At 34.1% G+C, this 24,144-nt stretch overlaps 1 protein-coding gene across 1 annotated transcript in view; it reads left to right on the top strand.

Annotated features, from left to right (window-relative positions):
• The window catches only part of LOC136024727 (glutamic acid-rich protein-like), a 133,395-nt gene that overhangs the window by 90,774 nt on the left and 18,477 nt on the right, over positions 1-24,144 (top strand). The window contains exons 3-4 of the mRNA XM_065700156.1: positions 18,459-18,664; positions 22,558-22,617. Coding sequence (XP_065556228.1) covers positions 18,459-18,664; positions 22,558-22,617 — 266 coding nt within the window. The remainder of the gene's footprint in view (positions 1-18,458; positions 18,665-22,557; positions 22,618-24,144) is intronic.

Genomic DNA, 24,144 nt, shown 5'->3' with positions numbered 1-24,144 from the left:
CGTTCACCAGTGAATGTGAACATTTACTAGATTTCGGTCTTCACCGTAACATAATCATTCTGGATCGGTGAATGGATTTATCTTCTGCATATTTGTCCTAAAATCGCTTAGAGGACATACCGTAAAATGGTACATTGAAGGGGGTACCCCAATAAAGGAGATTAATAGCCAGTTTTTTCGGAAAATTGCATTAATAGCTTCTGGCTTGCTTGCAGCAGGACCAGGCGTCTTCCACCTCACCTGGCATCTGAAATTGGGATATATCGTGGGGATTTGTTTTACCGTAAGCTCCCCAAAGCTATGGTGACTGAGCCTATAGAGCTAAGAATTTCAGTGCTTTACTGAAGTTCTTTTTCATCACATATGAAAATAATGTTTTGTCTCTTGTCGGTTGATTTGCTGCAGTTACCAAGACCGAAATATTGGTAGATTTCATGTATTTTCATCTCATTTGACTTTTTATTCATTTTGTTTAGGATCAGTTTATCTACTATTTTCTCATGAAGGAATATTGCCTCTGGATAATTGGATAATCTATTCTATTGGGTGTTCATTTATACAGCTCGTTGTTAAGACCAGTGTTATCAGATGTGCCATAAAACTGAAAATGCACCGAAAGTTCCATTTTTCTATTAAAAATGAACCGAATGAACGATTTCCCTCCCTCTCCAAAAAAAAAATGCGTCGATGTGAAACATTCAATGGATAGCGCCAAAATGATAGCCCTCAAAAAATGATAGCCCTCAAAATAGCCCTCAAATTTTGATAGCCCTCAAAAAAGCGCCAAAATGATGCAAATGCACCCCATCTAGCCACTCTGGTTAAGACTAGCCGTATATCATAAAGATATTTACGCTATGCACCTGAAGCGCGTGCCACACAGGGCAGGATTTAAGTCTTAACCACCCTTAGGCTCAAGCATTTATGGTGCCCCTAGGCCCAATCGTTTTACGGGGAAATCCCCGCAAATTCAGGGATAGTGGAAGTCCTAAACAAAAAGCAACAGATGAGTGATGAGCTAAAAAGAATGCATAAGATACCGTGATACCGAGCTCTTAGTTACCATTCACCGAGTTACTCAGTTACTCAGTTACTGAGCTCCCATCTGATAGTTTATAACTGGTTACGAAATTCACGTGTTGTTTTAAAATCACTTTTCTGTGAATAGGTAGCGCAGCAAAGTGCACCTGGTAATTTGACCATAAGTCACATCAGTGAATTTTTTGTTAAAAAAAATCGCTCAGTGTTGTTTTTTGCACCCCTCGGCATTTTGCACCCCTAAGCCTGAGCCTATTTCATTTTATTTGTAGCAGTTATCAAAGTTAGACTTTATTAAACCTTTCTTGACTACCTCATCCTGTTTGATGTTGAAGGGAGATTTGCATCTCCATCCTGTACACAATTAAATAAAAAACGAGTTTTTTCAACGGAAAGTAAGGAGGGACAATAAAACCTAAAAAGAACTCCGTACATAAAAGGGGTCGTTCCCTTCTCAATGCCCCGCTTTACGCTAAAAGTTTTTACTGTTTTAAAAAGTAGAGTTGAGAGAAAGAGTCAGACTTTAGCGTAAAGAGCGGGGCGCTGAGAAGGAAACGACCCTTTTTATATACGGAGTAATTTCTGTTCATTTTAAGTTTTAATGTCGCTCCTTACTTTCAGTTGAAAAAATTTGTTTTTATATTTAATTTTCTGAACGTTTTTGAATTAATGCATGTTTTGATTTTGGCTCTCCACGCATGAATAATTAAAACGAAATTTACATATTGAATTTTTTGGCTAAATGGCTTTCTCTTAGTTTTGATCGGACGGTTTTGAGAAAAAAGGGGTGGGGGAGGAGGCTTAGCTTCCCTTGGATATTTTGGTTACTTAAAAGGGCAACTAGAATTTTTAATTTTTTACGAACGTTTTTATTAGTAAAAAATATACGTAATTTACGAATTAACTTATGCAACGAACTTCTATATCTGTATATTTTTATTACGTATATGAGGATGTTTTCCCCTCGTTAATACCTTGCTCTTTACATTAAAGCTTAAATTTTCTCCCAAATCTTTAAGAATGACCCCTGAATCACAAAGGCCGTAGAACAAATAGTTGAAATTACTAAAAATACTTCAGAGTAAAGAATGAGGTATTTAGGAGGAGGTGAACCCCTCATATGTGTAATAATTTCTGTTCATTTTAAGTTGTAACGCTGCTCCTTACTTTCAGTTGAAAAAAATTATTCATATTTATTTTTTCATTGTTTTTTGTTTTAAATAATGCTAGAAAATCCTGCACCTTCTTCATGGAAATTCTCTTCCCCCATGACAAATTCCTCTATGGAAAGATCCTCCCACGTAACCCCTTCCCCTCAACCCCCCAACCAAAAAATCCCGCTGAAAACGTCTCTACACCTCCCAATAACCATTACTATATGTAAACACTGGTGAAAGTTTGTAACTTGCAGCCGCTCCTCCGGGGACTGTGAGGGAGTAAGTCTCACATATAACAAATAAAATAGAAACTGTGATACACCAACGCACCAAATGTGTTTTTTTTTTTTTTCACTGAGATTAACTCTAAAATGCTGAAAAGAACCCTGAAACAGAACCAGAAGAACATAAAGAAACAGAAGCTGAAAAGAACCCTGAAAACAAAGAACAAAAAATAAAAAGAGAATATAAAACAAAATGAATTCATAACAAATGAAATGGAAACAGCGACACACCACAGTGTGGAACAGTACAATGGGTTTAGAATCTATTAATAACGCACCAGTTGTGTTTCTGCTTCACTAAGATTAACTTTTAGATTCCCTAAGTTTAAATAGGTCCTTTATTTGCGTTTTTCTTTTGCAGTTTCCTGGAAAGGTCGAATCTAGGAACTAGGTTTTTTTCAAGGGTTCAAGTACCAGACACATCAAACTAAAAACTTTTTGCTTCTCGACCCCTTTAAGATCTGAAAACCTCAATTTTTCAGGATTTTGCTTCGATTGTTCCAAAATTATGAGGTTTTTTGGGACGGAGTCCTATTTTCGGTCAGCGTTGTCATATTGAACCCTGAAAATAAATAAACAAAAGCGAATAGTTAAACTTTTTTTTCGTAAGAATTCAAACATTGAAAACCTGTTGATTTTCTTTCATTGTGTATCATTTTTACATTGTATACTCTTTCCCGATCCGGCCGGAGAATGCCCCTCGTTTGGCTCATACAAAAGACTCACAAATATTTTCTTTGGTTTCTATGTGTTTTATCCCTTTTTGTGCCTTTTTTCTCCTTTTGGTGTAGCATTGATTGGAGTCTATTTAATCTATTTTTCTTATTTAATGTGTTAAACATTTTTTCTATTTATAAAGTGCTTAATTACAAGTACGTATTCTCCCTCTTTTACAGGCCAAGAAGCCATTGGAGGATTAGCATAATACGTTTATTGTGTGGTTAATTAACTCTGAATAAATCTTATATCTTATTTTCTTAAAACAACCTTAAATGGAACGCAACACCTTTCCAAATGATAGGACTGACCAACCAAGTGACTATATGCATCTAGGTTATCAAAAGGGCGTATCTGCATTATGTTTGGAACGGCTAAGGGTATTAACCTTAAAATTTCTGGGATTTTAATGCTGCTTACGACAGCTACTATTTGTGATTGGAATTTGGCGTGTTTAACTTATCTTATTGCAAATTTGTTGACACGTTTGAGATTGGACACTTTTTTTTTTTTTTTTTTTTTTTTTTTTTTTTTTTTTTTTTTTTTTTTTTTTTTTTTTTTAATTGATGCCTGATGCTACCGAAATTTATCCAATTGCCTATAAAGGTCTTTTTTAGTTAAACATTGCCTTCAGAAGCTTCGGAGATACCGGCACTCGGACAAGATAAGAATAAATTCAACGATAAATTCAGCTCCACCCCCTCGACCTTTCTTAGGTCTAGTCAGACGTGAAAAGCTACATTTTCTAGGGTCATTCGTTTGGTTTCTTAAAATTATGAAGTTCTAGCGCAGTAACACATTTTCGTCGGTGTTGTCGCGTTGAACCATGTAAATAAATAAGTAAAATAAATAAATATTGAATTCCCCATTTTTCTTGATATTTGTCGTTGTTTCTGTTAAAGCATGAGTGGTTAGTGCTCCGGACTTGAAATCCTGAAGAAGGAGTTCGAGTCCTGGTGTCGCTGGTTTGGAACAGAGGACAGTGGTGTAGCTTTGTAAGCTCAGCCAGAGTCGACCCAGCTTTAAGTGGGTATCTAGAGAAATCTGGGCGAAAAACACAGGAATTGTTGGACGATTTGTTCTCAACCACGCATTGCACTCCCGGCCGAAGGCATCGAATCAGGAGATCGGTACCTGCGCAACGCAGACCATCGGTCAACAAGGGATTTTTTTTGTGTTAAGTTAAAAAAAGAACTTTGTGAATTGTCAATTGACGTTTTTGGAATGACCTTTGCAACCTCCCCTCCTAAAAACAGAGGTTTTGGCAACCTTAGTGGCGGTTCTGGCCTCTTTTGTGCCCGGGATAAATCTCGAGTAGCACCCCTTCCGTCTCCCAAAAATTTTCAGGCAAAATTAGAAAAAAAAATCCTTTATTAACAAAGTTTAGCAAACTCCGCTCTCCACTTTATTTAATTAAAAATAAATTTCAAAAATTACAAAATGATTAAAACCGTTAGATAGTTTATATGAAATCATATGCCTCTAAAATATCTATGCCCTGGAGAAGTCCCCCCTCTGTCTCCCCTACATCTGCCTCTGGGCAACCTTAGCAAATGAATCGCAAGCTAAATGAATCGCAAGCTACCGAAGTCTAGACAAAACAATATATCATTGTCCCTGTTTTTCTTAAAGCATTAGGTTTCATTTTAACAGCACTAAAAATTGTTAAAGTCAACACAACAAAACATAAAACAAACAGAAGCAACTCTTCATTATAATGCTTGATGTTTAGAATACAAATGTTTGTTTAATCAGCAAGCATGACAAAGCATTTGCTTTGCCGTTTCCCAGGGTGTTTGACTAGCTAAGAAATCAGATCCTTAGCAACACTGCTCTGTTTGAATTTAAAATGAAATTGATTTGAATGTTGTAAATCTGGTTTATTTTGACTTCCGTACCGTTACGCTGAAAATTGCTGCTGCCAGGTTTTTTTGATTATAGCGAACTTCTCTTATGGTTTTAATGTAATTTTGAATATTACTCTTGGTCTGAGAAACTTTTTATCCTAACCAAGCCAATTTTTATAAATTTTCTTAGCAATAGCCTGGAAACATGCTAAAAAGTACTCAGTAAGCACTCCAAAGGCCTGACCGTAGAAGTATAAAAAGCGAAATGATTCCTAACATAAATTGTACAGCAAAGCCAAAAGTGACAAATATTTCGTTTTTTTTATGTACAGCCTATATAACATTTGTCGTGCGTTTTTTAGATAAACCATTTTTTTACAACCAGGGTGTGACTAATTTCCAGTAACTTCAGTCAGATATCTAGGTTCTAAGATTTGGAATTATCTTCCAGAGAGTGTTTGGGTAGGGGAGCACCTTGGTTTATTTCGGAGTAAAATAAACAATGTTCTTTTGGGCCTTGGTTCACACATATGTTTTCCCTCTCTCTCTCTTTAGCTTTGATTAATATCATTTTTTTCATATTTGTTTTTATTTTCATGATTTGATATTGGTCATAATTTGTTTTTTTTTTTTGCTTTTTTGTTCGTTTTGTTAGTTTACTAAGAAATTTGTTGGTTAAGGGTTTGTCATATACTTGGTCGCCCAGTATCAAGTACTTTCATGTCTTTCCTTAGTATCAAGTATCAGTATCGTAATCAAGTATAGTATTAGTATCAGTATCAAGTACTTTCATGTCTTTCTTTAGTATCAAGTATCAGTATCGTAATCAAGTATAGTATTAATATCAGTAGCAAGTACTTTCATGTCTTTCCTTAGTATCAAGTATCAGTATCGTAATCAAGTATAGTATTAGTATCAGTATCAAATACTTTCATGCCTTTCTTTAGTATCAAGTATCAGTATCGTAATCAAGTATAGTATTAGTATCAGTATCAAGTACTTTCATGTCTCTCCTTAGTATCAAGTATCAGTATCGTATCAGTATCGTAATCAAGTACAGTATTAGTATTAGTATCAAGCACTTTCATGTCTTTTTTTAGTATCAAGTATCAGTATCGTATCAGTATCGTAATCAAGTATAGTATTAGTATCAGTATCAAGTACTTTCATCTCTTTCCACTTGAATTAATTTTCTGTGTTGTATCATTTTTTAATTGCATAAATTGAACAGAAGAAAGAAAAGACGCTTTTAAATATCTTGGAAACCGAGTAGATAGAAAGACACGCATTGGATCGTGGTGCAACCTACTAAAGAGACACACGGCCCATAGTAAAAGGAAGCTTGAATACAAGTTTTGAAAAAAAATCATCTAGTGAGAAAAGACTACAATTTAAAGCTGATTCTTGAATATTTAAACCTATTTAAATTAGTCTCAACATTAAAAGTTTATTACAAAAATATTTACACGGTAATTTCGAAGAATAGCTAGAAACCCCTCAAAAATGGTGTTGGATCGAAATGGAAAGCATACCATTGGAACCATTGCGGTCAAATATAAATCCCGTAGAGGATGCAATCCCCAACTTCAAAAAAAAAGTAAAATCACTTTCTTGCATTGATAGATGTCTTCTTTTCTTATTTCTACGCCGCTAGTGGGGCATTAGAACATCATACAAAACTGTTAAAGGGCTCAATTGAAAGCTAATATTCATATCTATGTAATGTATATAAGACTTTTTGTATATAGCCTACATAAAGTGCCAAATGACATAAAAATGGCCCTTTTTGGTGCCATTTATGGAAAGGCCAGAAAGCATGAAAAAATACGATCATGATCTCGATGGTCGAAGGCGCCAAATCTGAGGCTTAAGAAACTTCGAAGCAGTATTTTTTATACGCTTTAAGTTTTAACTTTGTTCTTGCTTCCATCAATTTTTTTGGTGAATTTTTATTGAATTGAACGTGCTCTAATTGAGACTTAGAAAAGTAAATCAAAAGTCTCACGAAATCACATAAGCTCTTTTCAATTGCTGCAGCCAATCTGAGATAACAGATAATCTTATTATGCCTATCTATTTTGGGCCAGAATTAAGTGTTTTTCTCCTATAGATTTTTGACTTTATCTATGGCTAACGTCAGTACAAAAGAGAGAGAAATGAATCCTGATAGAAACATAGAAAAAGATATCGAGTAATGATATATACGCAAGAAATCTTACTTTTTAAATTGAATATTTTTAACCTTAAATTCAGGTCCGTAAAAAATCGTATAATTTCAGGAAAAAAAGCATAGAATCAGCCCCCCTCCCCCCAAAAAAACAAAATTAACAAATTTTAACAAATATCAATCATTTTAACAAAAGTAACAATAACAACATCTTAACCATAACAGTCATCTTAACAAAAACCCTCCCATGAAATGCAATATACCTGAAACCTCATTATCAGAGATTTCAAGCCCTTAGCAAACAGCTCGTGGTAACAAACTATAAGTAACGAGTGACTTGGGCTAATAGTAACAATAACTCAAACAAAAAGGAGTTTTGACACCAATTAATATATCAGAATATATCGGTGGAATAATGTATTGGAAGAATTACTTTTTTATGCTAATCCCAAATATACATCATTCGTAATGTTTTAATTAATAACGAAATTCAAAACCTGCGAGCTTACAAAAATTAGCCTGGTTTTAATAAAGAGAGACCCCTCCCCCCAGAAAAAAAAATTAAATTCAGCGTATCAGAGAATCTTAATATAGAGGTTTCAGTAACGAAGAAAAAAGTTTCGTGTTACAAGAAAAAAGTAAACACGCAATAATTGTCAAATTTGTAGGAAAAACTGGAGATTTTTCTGTTTTCGCAAATAGGAGCTTGAAAGCTTGATTACATTCCTTTTATTTTATATTTCCCTTATATATATTTCCCTTTATATATTCTTTATATTATTTCCTTATAATTCCTTATTTATATTCCTTATTATTCCTTATAATTCCTTATAATTCCTTATTATTTCCTTATTTATATTCTTTATATTATTCTTTATATTATTTCATATTATTATTTCTTTATATATTTCCCTATATTTTTCTTGAATTAAGCAAATTTTTAGGCTCATAACTTTTTGTAAGAAACTTTAAGTTTAGTAAGTGTTGTATATTTGGAGTCCTTTCCATAGCTTTCAAAGCTTGGATAAAAAATCCGAATAAACGGCATAACACTAAAAGCTGACACTTATTTTCTCAGAAATCTAGAAAAACTATTTTCCCCGTTTAGTGCCAGACATAGAGATATTTGGAATTAATGAAACTTACGTGATTAGAAAATATAAATTTTGTTTTGTTGATCAAATGGACCAGAATTTTCTTTTCAAAGTCCGGGAAAGGGTCTCCCTAAAAATTGTCTAGCACACCTGCAAGAAAAAGAACTAAGAAAACTGACAAAAGTAAATACCATTTGAGCAATTTGGCAGCTTTGGGAGTTCCCTGTGGTGCTACCTACTTTCATTGAAAACCTTGCCGACACAGGGGACGTAAAATTTTATCGGCTTTTCAATAAAATTTCATAGTCAAAACCACAGGTTCTCAATATCTGTCGATAGTGGCTAGTCCCGTGTGAGAATTCACTAATAGTCTCTTTGTTTTTGAGACGGTCAGCCGACGCTGAGGCAAACAAAATGATTTAAAGGTATCAAGCTCCCTTGAGTTCTGGTTACTGTAGACGCATGTCGTTCTTTAATTACAGTTTGTTACCGTGACCTATTTTGTTTATAGTGTCTTCGTGTCAAGAGAGAACACAACGTTTTGTGTTCATAACACAATGTTGCTTATTGTTGAGCAATGTTGGCATAAAATGGTTAGGTTTACAAACTTTCATAAAAAAATTTTTTTGGAAGTGTACTGTTGGAAGCAATTGGGTAATTGATTTTCTTTTCCTAGGAAACTGGTGGTAGGAAATTGCCAATAAAGACAATTGGCAATCATCAGGTATTATAATAGTTGATCATCAGGTATTATAATAGTTGTTTCTCAAGAATAGATAATGTTGAAATACTAATTTGGTTTTTGGAAATTTGTTAATTTAACTAGACTAGTCAGCTTTTTGTGAGTCAACAATATTGGCCGAACCTGATTATATTCTTTATCCAGCATTTTATCAATTTGGAATATTTCCAATGGGGAACAACAAAGGATTTCTAATAGTCAGTTGATTTATTTCTTATCTAATGCAAAAGTAGGATTACTAAGAAGATATTTGTTTTGTAATAATAAAAGAAATTTGCCATAAACTTAAGAAAGTGTAAACCAAATATGAATTTTATCTATAATTATTTTTTATAATTATAATTTAATAATAATTTTTTTTATAATAATTATTAGGTGAGTTCAAGATAGATCAGAAATTAGATTTTTCTCTCCTCGTAGTTTTATATTCAGAAATCTAAAATGGCCAATAATGTCTGCAACAAAAGCCAATTTCAATGCCCGTTCTTCATCTGACAGCAATGGCTGCGACTTGCCTTTAATTTCTAGGAAGTCAAGTATTTAATTCCTTAACTCAAACACTCTACTCGAACCTTTCTCACAACTTAACAATCTTACTACTGTGTAATATGGTAAATCTTGCGATTCTGTGCCTGCATCTTTCACCATGTCTCTGAACTGCCTTTGGTTGAGTCCATATGAGCTTATTAAATTCACCACCTTCACCATAAGATTCAATACATACCTATTGTCGATATATTTAGCACACAAAGCTTGCTGGCGGATAGTATAGTACAAGAAGATTAGTTGTGGAATTGGTTTCTCATTACACATCTGCTTTACTTGTCCAACCAAGCCTTTCATTGTACCACACGTGTTCTTTCCTCCATTAAGAGCACATCTTAGATACCAATATACAGTTATGTAAACTCGATTTATTTTTGGGACACAGTGCGCGGTAGTGACGCTAGCGGCTGGAGACAGGAAACTGGTATTGGTTTCTAATTGGTAACAGGACACTGGTATTGGTATCTAAGCTGTCTATGCAACGAAACAAAATTGCGTTCCCGCCTATGGTGTTGTAGTACAATCTAAGCGTCGGAGCGCGGGCTTGGAGGAGGCGCCAAGTTCGGAACTCTGTGCCAAAAGCTTCCCATGGGCAAGATAGGAGTTTTCATAACTGTATTGGTATCTAAGCTGTGATTAAGAGTCAAGCAACTGATTTTTTCATTGGCTTTGAAAAGTCGATCAAATGATGTAACACCATCTTTTTCAGGCAATAAAAAGTTCTCTAGGGGCTGGATGAGAGGGCCTAGAAAAACCTCAAGGAACATTTAGAGAAATTACTATATTTTTAGGTGACGAATATCACAAGAAATATTTTTATTTAATAATCTCTATGAAATCAAAATGAGTTTCTATTAGAAACTTTTTCAGTTAAGGAGAATAAACTCTCTAAAAGCCTCTCTCTAAACTCTAATAAACTCTCTGTAAAACCTTCTGTTCATGGCTAATGGAAAACCAAAGAAAGCAGATTATACCTCAGTAGAACATGTGAAGCTTGAAAGATTGAAGCTACGAATCTCAGTTAAGCAAAATATATCATATAGAGGGGTCAAACAGGGGGGAGGGTCATCCTCTTTCACATAATTTTTAAAAATAGCTTGTTTGGAACGATTCATTGGAAACAATTCATTCCCCCCCCCCTAGATTCTGAAGAATACGTTTTTTTGTGTAATCTTAAAAAAAAACCAAATTATCCTTGCCTCCATCCGTCCAAGTTTTTCCGTGAACTTAGTTCCCCGAAAAAATTTAACCTTTTGGATTACGGCAGTCAGAGCACAGTAAAATACCATACAAACTGACAACAGTGTATTAGAAACTTTACTTCTAAATCTATCTTTATAACCTTTTCGCAAAAGAAATACCTTTGATCGTATAAATTAAGTTGTAAGATTCTTGAAAATTCGATTAAATAGTAGAAAATAATATTCCACTGGAAATTCTCTTTTAAACTGATATTGATTTTGAAAACGTTAACTTATTTTCTCTGGAAACAATTGGCAATATTTTTTCCTTAAGTTAATTCACATACGAAAGAGAGTGACATTAAACCACAATGGAATAAAGAACTAGTAAAGCGAAACTCTAAAAAACAGAATTTTGTTACCAATATATACGTCAAAAGAATCGGATTTTTATACTAATTTCAAAAATATAAGTTTCATTAAGTGTAGCTCTACCTGTCAAAAGTTGCTAGCCTGTAAGAAATTTGCCTTATTTGTGAAAAAAGGGAAAAACAACCCCTAAAAGCCAAAGAACCTTAATGAAAATCGCACCATTAGATTCAGCGTATCAGAGAACCAAACTGTAAAGGTTTCAAGCTCCTATCCCCAAAAATAGAATTTGGAGTTTTTGCTTGAAGAAAAATCACAGATGCATGTTTATTTTTCCCCCAGGGGTGATCGACCGAGTGATTCTAGAACACCACAAGAATTAAATGTTCTAGTGCCCTTTTTAAGTGACCGATAAATGGGAGGGCAACTAGGCCCCCTCTCACACTCATTTTTTCGCAAAGTCACCCGTTCAAAATTTTGAGATTGAGGTTTTGTTCAGCATAGTCAAAAAATCTAATAGATAACTTTTATGAGGGCGACTTACCCCCCCCCCCCCCCCACACACATTCCTGATTTGGAAGTATACAGACGTTTTCAGAGGGATTTTTTTTGGTGGGGGGAATCGGGGAGGGGTTACGTGGGAAGATCTTTCCATGGAGAAGTTTTTCATGGGGGAAGGGAATTTTCTATGAGGGGGTGCCGGATTTCCCAGCATTATTTAAAAACGTTCAGAAACTAAATTGAAAAAAAACAACAAGTTTTTTCAACTGAAAGTAAGAAGTAACATTAAGGCTTAAAAGGAACAGAAATTATTACGTATATGAGGGGGTTCACCCCTTAGTCAATACCTCGCTCTTTGCGCTAAAGGTTTTTTTTAGTATTTTCAAGAGAGCTAATTAAACGACATTTATGATTCAGGTGTCATTCTTAAAAAATTAAAGCAAAATTCGAACTTAGCGTAAAGAGCAAAGTATTGACTAGGGGGCAAACCCCCTCATATACGTTGTAATTCCTGTTTTCTTTAAGTTTTAATGTTGCTCCTTACTGTCAGCTGAAAAAACTTGTTTTTTTATTTAATAAAAAGCTAAAAGGGCTAACTAATATTGCTCTAGGAGGGCAGGGGCGAGCCCCCTCATATACGTTGTAATTCCTCTTTCTTTTTAAGTTTTAATGTTGCTCCTTACTGTCAGTTGCAAAAAACTTGTTTTATTTTTGTTATTAAAAACTAAAACGGGCTAACTAATATTACTCTAGGGGGCAGGGGGTGAATCCCCGCTTATACGTTGTAATTCCTTTTTTTTACGTTTTAATGTTGCTCCTTACTGTCAGTTGAAAAAATTTGTTTTTTTATTTAATAAAAACTGAAACGGGCTAACTAATATTACTCTAGGGGGGGACCCCCTCATATACGTTGTAATTCCTGTTTTTTAAGTTTCAATGCTGCTCCTTACTGTTGGTTGAAAAACTTGTTTTTTTATTTAATAAAAAACTAAGGGGCTAACTAATATTACTCTAGAGGCGAAGGGCGAACCCCCGCGTATACGTTGTAATTCCTGTTTTTTACGTTTTAATGTGGCTCCTTACTGCAGTTGAAAAAAATTGTTTTTTATTTAACTAGCTGTTGGGGTGGCGCTTCGCGCCACCCCAACACCTAGTTGTTGGGGGCGCTTCCCCCCCCCCCACAAGCCCCCCCGCGCGCGTATGTCGTTACGCGCCATATTAGTTACGCGCCATTGTAGTTGTGTCCCTGTGTCCTACCTGTGAATATATATATATATATATATATATATATATATATATATATATATATATATATTTAACTACGTAAAACTTGCGAATATACAACATTCTTTGCTGTCCCATTGTCTGTCCATATAAATAGATTGGCAGGTTTACCAACTCTTGAACATAATAATTGTCCATGGGAAAACAATCTGGATTCAGATCTATATCGCATTTTTCTAACGATTGCCCTTGAGCTTTGTTGATGGTGATTGCTAATCGAACATTCCATGTGTCCCCGTCGTCATTTATATATCCCCCTGTGCCCCCGGCGTCCTCGTTGTAGGTGTGTCCCTGTGTCCTGGTTGTCATTTATATTCCCTGTGTCCCGGTCGTCATTTGGGTCCCGGTATCCCAGTCTGTAATTTCTCTTTGAGTGTCCCGGTCGTCATTTATATTCCCTCTGTCCCGGTGTCCCGGTCGTCATTTGTGTCCCGGTCTGTAATTTCTCTTTAAGTGTCCCGGTCGTCATTTATATTCCCTGTGTCCCGGTCGTCATTTGTGTCCCGGTGTCCCGGTCTGTAGTGTCATCTTATAATGACGTCATATACAAAGCCTTATATACTTATAATGACGTCAAATGCAAACCCACAAACAAACTAACATGCATATATACAACTCATTTATATATATATATATATATATATATATATATATATATATATATATAGTTTCTTTTTTAGTTATTTTCTTTTTAGTTTTTTCTTTTCTTAGTTTTTCTTTTTTTTAGTTTCTTCTTTTTATTCATTCGTTTTCTTCAATTTGTCAATGTTCATTCTAACATTGACACTTGGAAAAATCTTTACGTGCCAAGCATGCTAAAGCTCAACAATTTATAATAAACTTCAAACTTTTGGGTATCTGTTTTAAGGTTTTGAATTACTTTAATCTATTGTATAAATACATTGAAATATTTGTGCAATTCCCAGTTTTTTTAGTTTTTTCTTTTTTTAGTTTTTAGCTTTTTTATAGTTTTTTTTTCTTTTAGGTTTTTTCTTTTTAGGTTTTTTCTTTTTTTAATTTTTTCTATTTTTTAGTTTGTTCTTTTTTTTAGTTTTTTTTTTCTTTCTAGTCTTTTTTAGTTTTTTACCTTTTTTCTTTTTTCAGTTTTATTTTTTCAGTTGGTGGCATTCTATCTTTTTCAATGTTTTTCAATTTGTCAATCTTCATTCTAACATTGACAGTTGGAAAAATCTTCACGTGCCAAGCATGCTAAAGCTCAACAATTCATAATAAGCCTCAAAATTTTAAGTATCTTTTTTAAGGTTTTCGAATTACTTTAATCTATATTCAAAATATTTTGAAATATTTATGCAATTCTCAGTTTTTACATTTTTAGTTTCAGTTTTCTTTTTCTTCTTTATTTCTGAGACGTAAATACATATCGCCGAACCTTTTTTTAACTAAAATCTGGTAGGCTTGATGACCTTATCCAAGTCAAAATCCCAAACCCAATCATCATCGCTATCATTTTCAGTTTTGATACGTTTTGACTCTCGCTGTCCAGGTTGATCTTCATCTAACAGCGCGGTTTTGCGTTCTTTAGCCGTAAGCCTTTTGGCATTAACTCTTTGAGCAGCTTCCTCGGCTGTTTCTTCTGCCATTGTAGGATTTGGTAACATTGTATCTTTTTCAATGTTTTTCAGTTTGTCAATGTTCATTCTAACATTGACAGTTGGAAAAATCTTCACGTGCCAAGCTTGCTAAAGCTCAACAATTTATAATAAAACCTCATTTATATAGAAGATATAATCTGGCGTAACAGACATAGTGTAACAGACATAACACGCAAACAACTTATTTTTATATATATAGATAAAAACTGAAACGGGCTAACTAATATTACTCTAGGGGGGGATCCCCTCATATACGTTGTAATTCCTGTTTTTTTAAGTTTCAATGCTGCTCCTTACTGTTGGTTGAAAAACTTGTTTTTTTATTTAATAAAAAACTAAGGGGGTAACTAATATTACTCGCATACAATTACCAGCTACGTTGATCAAACGGTAAAAGTAATTGGATTATAAATTCAAAATCACAAATGGACTTAATTATTTTGTTGGCACATAATCTTACGGTTAGCGTTTAATGTTGTCAATGTTTTAGGTATTGGTGTTATTTCCTTGGAGATGTTGCAAGTTTTTTTCTCAAATATAAGTTTCTTTTTTTTAAATAACATCGTAAATAGGATCAATATTTAAATTACCATTATCTCTTTTAATTGCTATATGTGCGAAAATATGTTGTTGTTTTTTTATTTCTATGCACGTGGAGTATCTTGTTTCTAATAGATCTTCTATTCGTTATGTTCAAACAACATTTTCAAGCAATAAAAATATTGTGCAAAAACAAGGGGAAATTTCACATAAAATAGGGCCAAAAAGGCAAGCAAAAATTTGTTCGATTGTCGAGTAGCTTATACCTATTGAAAAACTACTTATATAGCCTCCCAGTTTCAGTGGTTGTGCCGTTTATTAGGCCATCTTTACAGTAATCCTTGTATTATTATAACACTGTTATAATGTAAAAGTAATAATAAGTAATGGCTTAAAGTAGTAATCGACACAGTAATATAGCGATTTATTACTATGGAAGAATTTTCTCTTGCTTTGATTGCCAGATCTCTTTCGCCCAATGCTATCTTCGTGTAGACGGATATTTGGTTCGATTTGTTTTGTGGATCAGCGTTGCAAAATTTGTTTTGCGGATCAGTGTTGCGAAATCTGTTTTGCAACGCTACACATCATCTTTTTGTTCTGCCCATAATTTTTTTGCAATAAATAAAAGCCTTCTGTTCAAAGGCTTAAATACTGACAATACAATTATGATGAAGTCTATTTTTAGCAATCGTTATAAATGAGTATCCAAGGAGTTTTTGTTTATATAATCATTTCCTGGAAAATTTTTATAGAACTTTGTTTTCAATCGGACATCTCATCTGTAGTTCGCATAATGATGTCGCTTGGTATTTTTGTTTGGGTCACTTTGGTCGAACCTCCTGAAGTTTGCTTAGTAATATGACTTGGTCATTATTCTTGGTCGCTTTGGTTGAATCATCTCAAGTCCCTAAAGTCATGTCAGTCGGTCGTTGAAGTTCGGTTGTTAATATCACTTGGTCATTATGCTTTCGTCGCTTTGGTTGAATTATCTGAAGTTCACAAATTCGTGCCAGTCGGTCATTTACTGTGGTATCTTTGGTCGAATCACCTAAATTCCGCCTAGTTATGTCGCTTGGTATTTTGCTTGAGTCACTTTTGTCGAACCTCCTGAAGTTTGCTTAGTAATATGACTTGGTCATTATTCTTGGTCGCTTTGGTTGAATCATCTCAAGTCCCTAAAGTCATGTCAGTCGGTCGTTGAAGTTCGGTTGTTAATATCACTTGGTCATTATGCTTTCGTCGCTTTGGTTGAATTATCTGAAGTTCACAAATTCGTGCCAGTCGGTCATTAACTGTTGTATCTTTGGTCGAATCACCTAAATTTCGCATAGTTATGTCGCTTGGTATTTTGCTTGAGTCACTTTGGTCGAACCTCCTGAAGTTTCCTTATTCATATCGCTTGGTCATTATGCTTTGTCGCTTTGGTTGAATTTGCAAGGTCATGTCAGTCGGTCGTTTACTTCGGTATCTTTTGGTCGAACCACCTTACTTTCGCATAGCTATATCACTTTGGTTGAACCACCTGAAGCTGGTATAATGATGTCGCTTGGCTGTTTTGCTTTTTTTGCTTTGGTCGAACCACCTGAAGCTTGCATAGTGTTGTCGCTTGGTTTTTTTCACTTTAAAAATTTGTCAATTTTTTTCAGAATTCAGCCGAATTATGCTAAAGCCGCACCATAGTACCAATAGAAAAGAAGCTGAGTTCACATCTTAATGATGTTTGCTTTACTATAATTTTAACTTTTTTTGCACTATTAAAGTGACAGCACTATAAAATTAAATTATCAAAAAACGCTGGCTGACGTTAAGGTTATACATGTAGCGCTAAGCGCTAACGTTACGTTTGTACTATTGAGGAGGAAAATTGGGTTAGCGAAATAGTGGTTTGAAAAGCGGTTGTCAACGCTAATTTGTTGCCAACTACTACCTGCTAACACTACATCTTTACAACGTTATATCAAATTTATCTTAAAGATAAATAGGGCGCTTTTCCAGCCTCAAGTTTGTTTCTATTTTAAACACTGTTTCTCGTCAACCACAACTTTTATACTTGAAAATTGAGCATTGTACAACTCGATAAATTACAAATGGTGTACATTTTCAATTACAAACGGTGTACATTCTCAGTGCTCGATTTGCATGCAATTTTTATTTTAATAGCGAACGTGACTATTTTATTACCTGAACGTTACTATCGACCACCTAAATCTTCGGTGTCAAATAAGACTAAATTGGTTCCCATGAATTCACCACTATTTTGCCATAGATACAGTTTAATAGTCTTTGCAATGGTTTAAAAATTATATGACGAAAAACTTTAATAATAAACTATTACTGCTACTGCTAACAACTCAGCGCAGAACTAAGCCGCCCGAGGCCAGCACGGCTACGCACGCTCATCCTCTATCCTAATCTATCCAAAGCCTCCCTCTTTAAACCCTCCCAGAATATACCCGTTTCCCTTAAGTCTTTCTTTACAACATCCTCCAACCAAATGGGGACATTCTGCTTTCCATTAAGCCCTAGACAGTTGTCGAAAAAGGACAACCTTCGACAGTCTGTTATCCTTTATCCACAGAACATACCCTAGCCATCTCAACATTTGTCTTTCATTATAGGCCTAGAGAGCGGTGATCAAACCATACTTTTCTTAGAGCCTACTGTATCGAGTGCGGTCATTCAGCTAGGTACCCAAAACAATCCATTAGCAATCTCTCTGGAAAAATTCTAACAAATTTTCGTCTGTTTTTTGGAGCGCACATGCTTCACCATATTTGACCACTGCGTCACTGTGGCTTCCAATATTTTAATATTGGTTTACAAACTTACCCCCCCCCCCTATTATTCAAAGCTTTCTTCAACTGTGAAAAAACACCATGAGCCTTGGCTATTCTACTTTTAACATCTTCACTGGTCTTTACCACCGTCTTCACTAATATTACTACCAAGGTAACTGAGTTGTCCACCTGGTCAATCTTTTTGTTTCCCAGTGTGACCTTTTCATCTTCACTTAATCCTAAGCTTTTTATTTAGACGTCTTAACATTAATTTTTGAAACTATTCTAGCATCCTGAACTCGCAGAACCTCTAAAAGTTCGTTCATTTTGCTCACACTTTCATCTAGGATGCTTAATCATCAGCAAAATCTGAAAAAATCCAGGAATGTTTTTCTTCCCATTTGATTCTATGTTCTCTCATTGACTTTCCTGTGCTTCTTAAGACAAAGTCCTTCAAAATTATCCATAGAGAGGGGGATAGAAAACAACCCTGTTTAACTCTTGATTTAATACGTAAACAGGTGCTAACCTCCTAATAGTAAACCACGTGTATATGTTTGTTTATTTCAATATTTATTGTTTTGTTTTTTCTTTACAGGGGAAAAACATAGTGACAAGATTGCACATATCAATCCAAAGAAGTTGAAAGAAATAAACAAATCAAAAGAAGAAAGAAAAAAGGAAGAAGCACACGCTGTTCACGCAAATGTCAAAGACAAGGAAATTCAACATAACCCAAAAAATTTACTTAGTCACAAAGATGAAAAACAGAAGCATGTAAATGCTATGGGACTCCATGCATACGTGAGTAGTCATTGTTAACCAGGAACCAATTTTCCCAGGAACGCCTTGCTTTAAGCCTTTGCCTCCCCCTTCAGGAAAGATTTTTGTTGCCGTTCTTAGAAACCTCCGTATCTGTGATGAGGAAAATAGGGAATAGCGGGAATTTCCATTGTAACTGGGAATTTCATAGGATTTTTAATAGTAAATAAAGCTTCCGTTCTAACATAAAGTATTTTGCTTCATGTGTTTTTCAATTTTTCCGTTATTTAAACAGTTAATTAAATATTTGCCTCCAATTTCAAACAAATTTTTATGGCTTTCCTTGTAGACCTCCAATTCCATGACAAGGAAAATGGAGGAACTATGGTAGTGATTTTAGCATTTGAAAAATGCTAGTAATTTTAACACACAATACCTTGCTTAAGGGATTCATTATTCCATTTCCCCCTTATTTTGACAGCTCGTTAAATGTACCCAAATGTATCCACTCAGGAAGATTAAGTAGGACGTTTGACTTTAAGCTGGTAGTTCTACGGTCGACAAAATGTGTTTTATTCAGCCTCCCTTACATTTGAAGTATATGAAAGACAAGTATAGGATGTCTATTATGATGAACTGACGAGTGCTAGATGGGGCACTCAGCCACCTGGGGGTGTCCACATAGACCTGCATTTCCTTGATTGGGAAAATGAAGGGAAAATAATGACAAATTCAGCATTTTAAAAAATGTGCTGATCTTAACATAAAGTGTTTGGCTTCAAGTGTTTAAGTGTTCAAAACACGTAACACCAGACACTTACACACTTAATAAAAAATGTACCAACTTTGGCAAACAGTTAACAAGGGGAACAACCCTTTTAATGGGGAATGCAACAATGATTTAGCATGAAAAAACATTATTCAATTTGCCCGTCAGACACCTCATCAAATCTTTTCCTCTCTCATCTGGATACATTTTTGTAGTTGTCCTTGTAGATGTTCATTTCTATGATGAGGAAAATGGAGAGAATATGGTTGAATTCTAAGCATTTAATCAAGCTGTTGATACTAAAACAAAACATTGCTTCAAGCGATATTCCTTTCCCCATAATTCGAAAGGATTATTAACTGAAACCCAAATGTACTTTACCACCTATTTACTTTACTCTAGTAATTTACTAAATAAAACAAAAATGCAGCAAAAAAATTATTCTGACTGCAAGTTACTATCAATTTTTATATACTTTATCTAAATGACTTCTTTGGTATCTAGTTTAATAGCTTATTTCTCGTAAAATTTGTTTCTCTTAGGCCTTTTAAGTATGCAAAACAGTGTTTGATTTCTAAAGTCTTTTGTTAAAGCTTAATCTCGAGACCTCGTCCTTTGTTCCCAGTCAGGGAGATAGTAATTATCTTTATGCCCCTCTTATCAAATGGTTTGCTATTTGAAATTATGGACTAATTAACTTTTCAATAATTGTTTTCCTTATTTAACCTTAAAATTTCAGGATACTCATCAATTCACGTTTAAGGGGTTATCATTGAAAATATCTTACAACATACAGAAACACATCTTGCAAAAATACTTGCGAATACAATTTTTTTTTTTTTTACCGGAATAAAATCAGGGTTGCAGCGGGAGCTAGCAACCTATTAAGAGACGATTATGTCCAATACTAAGAAATACAATACCCCATAACTCCTAAAAAATGTCTCAGATCAAAACAAGGATCACAGTATTAGAACCATCTTGTTCGAACCCCCTACATAGGAAACTTATCGAGCCTTCGCTTGAATAACGAGGAAAATATATTTGCTTGAAAATCAAGAAAAGTGGTTGAAACCACGATTTTCTGCATAAACACCATCTTTTTTTTAAGTGCCAATTACAGCGCAGCATCCGGCGGCTTCTTTAAGAAAAAAAACAAATAGAAAAATTCAGATAAAATTTAACATTCGAGATTAATTTGCGATGCAATAAGATGAATCTTAACTTTTTCTTTAAGTGGTATATTAGTTTTCAATTTCAACAATTATTAAAAGTCAAAATCTAGTCTTTATGCAGCAGACTAGGTTGGATTGGAAAAATCCTGGTAGGATTTTTCCGGGTTATTTTTCCGGGTATATTTTAATGAAGCTATTTGACTTTAGCTAGTAGAAAGCTAGTAGTAATGAAGCTAGTAGACCTACTGGGGATAGCCTTTTCTCTCCCCTCTACCTTAAAGTACCTGAAAAGACAAGTTTGTAGGAGTTTTCAGTCAAACCAAGTCGCCAAATACTAGATGATGTTTGGGATTTTCTTTCAACAATAGTGCAAGTTCCCACCCTTGTATAATTTCCATGTTCTTTGGACAAGATGTCAGAATGGAAACTCTTTAAAGTGGCTATTTTGCAAACAAATGTGCCACATAAGCATTCTACAGATAATTATGGATTGACTAGGGTTTTTAATAAACTTGAAGCAATTGTGAGGATTGAAAAAAAAGTTACGTTAAAAATTAAAATTATACTTTACTAATTCTGTAGAATAATAAAATACTAGTAAAACTAGTTCTTTTTAATTATAATGTGATTTTTCAGGTACAACTTTGTGATGGGTAAATTCGTATATAATGTTACAAAATAGTAAGAAATATAGCCAACAAATAAACGTTCAGATCTTGTAAATCCATTTATTAGACAGTGAAAATAGATACAAAAGTCTGGATATTTTGATCACATACATAGCGATTGCCATCAGCCGAAAGACGTCAGTACAATGTTTGTGTTGATGAGGACTGTTGTACATGAGATCGAAATATCAAGATTTACGTATCGGTTTTCGCTGTGTAATGAATGGACGTAACCCCATTTGAACGTTTATTTGTTTGTGATAGAAAGGCAGTGTAGTCTTGGAGAAAAAAACACCCAATTTAAAGTATTACGTCGAAAATAATAAACCATATCCCCAGCTATACTTTAGACCCGCTATACTTTATCCCCAGCCCCTCTAATGCGCAAATATATATCCCAAATATGTTTCCAAAGTATTATATTTTTATTATATTTAGGTATATTTCATTAGGACTAACCTAACTTCACTTCTTGAGTGGTTGGTGCTATAACAGACAAGTACTAACAATTGAATAGAGAACCCAAAGAAAAGAAAAAGACTAAACACATCTTAGGTAAATTAACATGTATTATCCCAATTTTAGATGGCAGGTGAGTCGAAAAACTCTAGATATTACGTCAAAAATGAGAAACATGACAAAGAAGCATCCAAAATAAACCATGGCAATTACTTATATTATAACCATGGCAATTATTTATATTAATACCATGGCAATTATTTATATTATAACCATGGCAATTATTTATATTATAAGCATTGCAATTATTGATATTATAACCATGGTAATTATTTATATTATAACCATGTCAATTATTTATATTATAACCATTGCAATTATTGATATTATAACCATGGCAATTATTTATATTAAAACCATTGCAATTATTGATATTATAACCATGGTAATTATTTATATTATAACCATGTCAATTATTTATTTTATAACCATGGCAATTATTTATATTATAACCATGGCAATTATTTATATTATAACCATGGCAATTATTTATATTATAAACATTGCAATTATTGATATTATAACCATGGTGATTATTTATGTTATAACCATGTCAATTATTTATATTATAACCATGGCAATTATTTATATTATAACCATGGCAATTATTTATATTATAACCATGGCAATTATTTATATTATAACCAGGGCAATTATTTTAAAGCTGTATCTCAGCTTTCATCAGCTTACTATGCTTCCACCATGTTGTACCACTTCAACATAACTTAACTATACCTTGTTATGAAGAGCTATAGCGTTCATATTTTTATGCTTATTGTAATTTTGTGCTATTTTCTATTGCAGCATAAAAATGAATTTTCACACTCCAAGAAGCAAATGCACAAAATGCCTGCAGCACACAAGGTAAATTTCATTTCAATTAATTTCTATATCTAACAGCGTTGCCATATCGTTGTGGCACAGCCAATTTATTTTGTAGCCTTTGCAACTCGTTAATTTAAATCGCTGATATACCTTGCATTTTATAATATAAAATCCGACTACTTAATTTCAGAATGCGATCAAAATATTATTTAAAACTTGCAAATAAATTAATTAGATTATATATAAAGAATTTGTGCATTAAATTGTATAGAAATTTCTATGTTTATTTATTATAATTCACTATGAATTGGTCAAGCTATTTAAAATCCGACTACTTAATTTCAGAATGCAATCAAAACATTATTTAAAACCTGCAAAAAAATAATTATGATTATATATAAAGAATTTGTGCATTAAATTGTATAGAAATTTCTATGTTTATTTTTTATAATGCACTATGAATTGGTCAAGCTATTTATTTTGGGTTTAAAAGGGGTATCGGCCGAAAGCCCCCGCTTTGGACCCATTATTCTTACAGATTTAAGATCCTTCCATACCTCTGAACTCAACAACCTGCAACATAACCAACTTGTTACTGAAATATGTTGATCGAGTCTCTGTTGTAAATCGGCTATCTAGATAATACGCAGCCCTTGCCCAGTTTCGTTAACTGACAACAATGTAGAGGGCAGGTTCGAAACCTTTTTTCGGTTTTAAATCAAGATTAAAAGAAAAAATAGAATAAAATTCAGCCAGTATACCGAAGGCAAGGGGTAAATGTCGTGTTGTATTTGTCAATATCTAGGATAGGGTCATGCCCCCCCCCCATTGATCCCATTACCCTTACTCAATGGGCTACAGAGGTACCCGAAGGGGGGAAACTGGCATTTCATGTGGTAGAATTTCAGTATTTTGGCAGTTGAACATAAAAAACAATAATAATTCTAAAAAAAAATGTAAGTACAGAGACAAAGAAATAATAGAGAAAACTTTCCAGGGAAAGCCTGAATTTCGAACATGCTATTTGAACAATTTGGAATCCTTGCCCCAAATCCCTCATGGGGTATAAAGGACATCTTAGAAATTTCATCCGATTCTATGTCTGGTTTTTGGGTTGCTTAGAGGCGCAAAAATACTTTAATTAATTATTCACATTCAGCGTTTAATGGTTGAATCTATCCATTTGAAATTCTGAAAAAAAAAATTGAGAGACGGAGAAAAGAAACGAGAATGTGTGTCATTAGAAAGCCAGCCAATTTAATTTCGGGATCTACAATAGCCTGCTTTTTTGAAACCTATGGCAGCCTTTGAATACCAGAAGTAGTGTGCTACTTAAATCTGACCTTTCACATGCAAAACACAGCCAATTAATTTTTGCATGCCCAAATCAGTTGATAAAACCCTTGACTCTTTTTACTTCCGTTCTAATTGCCATTATTTTTGTAGCTCTCCCCAATTTTCCCCTATTTATTTAGGGGATTTTCCCTTACTTTGTAACTTTCAGTTATTTTCTATAACGTTCATTGTCGTACACACTCTAAAGGTACAACTGAATTTAAAACATTT

Source organism: Artemia franciscana, chromosome 3 (assembly GCF_032884065.1).
Source record: "Artemia franciscana chromosome 3, ASM3288406v1, whole genome shotgun sequence".
NCBI lineage: Eukaryota > Metazoa > Arthropoda > Branchiopoda > Anostraca > Artemiidae > Artemia > Artemia franciscana.
Note: the sequence above shows the minus strand (reverse complement) of the source record. Positions and strands in the feature narration are given on the sequence as shown.